We start from the raw sequence: 3,328 nt of genomic DNA on the forward strand, positions 1-3,328 counted from the left end.
CCACTGTGCTTATCACCAGGGATGGAAACGTTACCTGGGAAACGAGCCAGAGCACTGGAGTGTGTTTTCCTATGAGAAGACACCAGTGATTACTGGCTGGAAATAACTGAGGGTTACAGGTGGCACACTGCAGAAAAGTCTGACACTTTAAATATCCACACAGGTAATTCACACCTTTTTCAATCACAGAGGATGAGACATTTCTGATATTTTTTAATCAAACAGGCACAGGAACAGTCACTTTGAGAATCACATACTTGAACAGTTTAATATTTCCTTGTTAAGTTTTATTTTGCAGTGTAGAAAAAATAATCCATACATCTGTGCTTCACGTTTTTGGACGGCAACCGATGCTACATTCATGACGGGCAGAACACCGGGCTTCTTTTGTTTCCTCTGAGCAGGTATGAGGAAGGCATGGAGGAATGAAAGGCAACTTTCAGGTCAAAAAGGTCAGAATTACAAAGAGACCCTCCTCCCGTGACGGTTGCTCCTCTGGAGCGAAAGCACTGCGCTGCTCGGGGAAGCCAGAGGTGTGGTGACGCAAGAGCTGCAGGATGCTCGGTCAATTCTGTAGGAGATAGAGTTATAGAAGACGGGGTTGCTGTGGCACCCCTCCCCGTCACAGCAAGACTGAGGTGGTGTGTCGCAAACGTTCGCGTTACAGCACGCGCACGAAAACAAGCCCCGGAGGCCGCTTGCGTCCTCTCCCTCCTCGGGTGCAGTAAGCCCACCCTCCTCCGCGGGAGACAGGAGGAGGTTAACACAGCTGGCGCCTCCTTCTATGGGTAAGCTCAGATTGCAGCGGCTGCCGAGTCCGTCGTCCTCCTGTGCGTCCGCAGGTTGGACAGACTGCTCCCTTCGTTCACCCGCTGAGTTCTCAGTGCTAACTGTGAGGAACCTCAGAACCACCAAGTTCAGAAACGCCCCCATCACCGTCAGCCCCACCAGGATGTACATGAAGCTAAAGGCAACGTAGTGGGGTCGCTTCTGCAGAGCATCTTTCTTCTGCAACGCCACAAAGTCCCCGAAGCCGATGGTGGTGAGTGTGATGAAGCAGTAGTAGCAAGCGTTGAAGAAAGTCCAGTCCTCAAAATGGGAGAAGGCCGCAGCACCGATGCACAGGGTGCTGCTGCAGGAGAGCAGTCCCACAAGGACCATGTTCCCCATGGACACCTCCGTCTTCTGCAAGCCCAGGCACTGCTTGGCTCTGCGCAGGAGGTGGCGCACAAAAGCGTTGATCCGCTCCCCCAGGCTCTGGAACATGACCAGTGTCAGAGGAATTCCCAAGACAGCGTAAAACATACAGAAGGCTTTGCCAGCTTCGGTGCGTGGAGCAGCGTGGCCGTAACCTACAGGGGCGGGTCACATCATGAAAAGGACTCTTTATTTTTAAATATACGAATATTAAAACTGCATACCGTGAGGCTAACGGGGGTCTTGTGTTGCCCAGCAAAGCATGTTAAATAAAATGAATACGAATGTTTTAAAAGTAGACCAATACCAGAAAATACACACTGCTGCTACTCAAAAAACTGCTCATCCATGAACAGAGCGATGACATCTTGGAAGTGATGCTCAGCATACATTCAAATACAGATTATAATCGTATTATTATTTTGAATTTCTTTTTTGTCTGGAAGGCACCTGTGCAAACTGTCATATTCACAATAAACAGGATTAGTTTAGGATCAAATTTCCTTTTTCATTTCAAATGTCAAGCTCTCTTTTATTTTCCACTGTACAATGTCTCAGAAAAAATGAAAAAAATATATGTATACGGGGCCCTATATAAACCCTCAAAATTTGCGCAAAATCAGGCAGTTGTTAATAACAATTCCAATAATATAGAAATAATGATGGCGTTTGGAACTTGCTCTGCAGTCCACCCGCTCCTTGGGACATTTGAGCCTTGTCTGGTGGAGGCTGAAGCTACTCAGTGCAACTCAAGCCAACAGCATCACAAAGAAAATCTTGTGACCACAATTGCATGGCTTCAAATCAACGCACATTAGTGTTGTATGGTTGAGAGAACTGACGTCTGAGTGAGATCTGAAGCCTTTGGCGCCCCACACATCCATCCGGCCTTGTTCAAAAATATTTCAAAGATTAAGTTGGAGGTGGGTGGGGTATAATCAAATAAAAGTATGACACATCTGCAATTTTGATCTTCAGTTAAAAGTTTTGCTGTTTTTAAAAACTTTACATTCTGGTGCTTTAATCAATTTAATTACAGGTTGTTCATCAAGAGGATAAAAAAAAAGAAGGGAATAATTCACTTTTACCAAATACTTGACTTTTCGTTAACATAGTTTTGTCCCATTTTTTTAGAAAACTGATCTTACCTATATTTGTATACAAAGTCCTTGCAACTATCCTTCCTCACGAAAAGCTCTGTTACTTTGTCGGAAGTGTCCCCCTATTTTTTGTTATATTTTTCTGATTTATTTTATCCTATACTGCTTAGAGAAGGATGGCAGCAACAAGCCTACCAGCTCACACACACACCCCTCAGGTGTGGCACAGTACTGTCTGCCTCACCTCCTGACTTTTCTCTACAGTTTATCATCCAATCATCAAGAAAAATCCTGTCACACACTTCTATCAGGCTGTAAAAAGTCATGGCGTACATAGTAATATAACAAATTATCAAATTATATGTTACATGCTCAGGAAGTTTGCAAAGTCAGCAATGTTTAATTAAGAACATGTTAAAAATGATTGGAATGATACAGAGATTACATTGAATAAATATAAATATTTATTTAATGTTGTATTTTTGTTCCAAACAACCCCCTTTTTGAACAAATACTCCACAGGTTTATTCTGATGTATCTGAAACCAACTGCATGCAGACTGAATGTTAGTGTGGGGTGGGGGGCGTCCGCTGCGTGGAGAGTGTGTGTGTGTGTGTGTGTGTGTGTGTGTGTGTGTGTGTGTGTGTGTGTGTGTGTGTGTGTGTGTGTGAAGGGGGGGGGCTCTCTCTCCCAACTTCCGCACACATCAGTGAGGATCGCGCGGGAAAAAAACTTCCTCACTCACCAATGGTGGTGATGACGGTGATGGCGAAGTAGAAGGAGCCGGCGAACTTCCACTGCCGGCCGGCGCGATGCGGCTCGGACTGGAGGACCACCCTCTCGATCTCCCGGAGGTCGTCCTCCGTGAAGGCGTACTTCCCCCGCAGCTCGTCCAGCCGCCCCTCCAGCGTTCTCCTCCTGGACATCTCGCCGTCCGACTCCAGCGCGTCGAAGACGGCGGCTCCGATCAACAGGTAGCACAGCGTGGAAAGGATGAGGGCGACGGTCCGGATGTTCTGCGTCTTCATCCT

At 46.3% G+C, this 3,328-nt stretch overlaps 1 protein-coding gene across 1 annotated transcript; it reads right to left on the bottom strand.

Annotated features, from left to right (window-relative positions):
- Nucleotides 1–333: 333 nt before the first annotated feature.
- On the bottom strand, nucleotides 334–3,328 carry LOC147222110 (potassium channel subfamily K member 15-like). Its single transcript, XM_086168467.1, has 2 exons — nucleotides 3,043–3,328; nucleotides 334–1,352 (listed from the first exon to the last, which is right to left on the bottom strand). The coding sequence occupies exons 1-2, from the start codon at nucleotides 3,323–3,325 to the stop codon at nucleotides 460–462; spliced, it is 1,176 nt and encodes a 391-aa protein (XP_086024593.1). The 5' UTR covers nucleotides 3,326–3,328; the 3' UTR covers nucleotides 334–459.

The sequence above is a fragment of the Fistularia commersonii genome, chromosome 21 (assembly GCF_037954325.1).
Source record: "Fistularia commersonii isolate RoL2024-O1a breed Wild chromosome 21, RoL_Fcom_v1.0, whole genome shotgun sequence".
NCBI classification, from domain to species: Eukaryota; Metazoa; Chordata; class Actinopteri; order Syngnathiformes; family Fistulariidae; genus Fistularia; species Fistularia commersonii.

Excerpts from the sequence above, each read along its gene's own strand:
- LOC147222110 (XM_086168467.1), bottom strand. The coding sequence starts at position 3,325 with ATGAAGACGCAGAACATCCGGACCGTCGCCCTCATCCTTTCCACGCTG. Across the intron at positions 1,353-3,042 it reads CACCGTCATCACCACCATTG|GTTACGGCCACGCTGCTCCA; the intron begins GTGAGTGAGGAA and ends CCGCCCCTGTAG.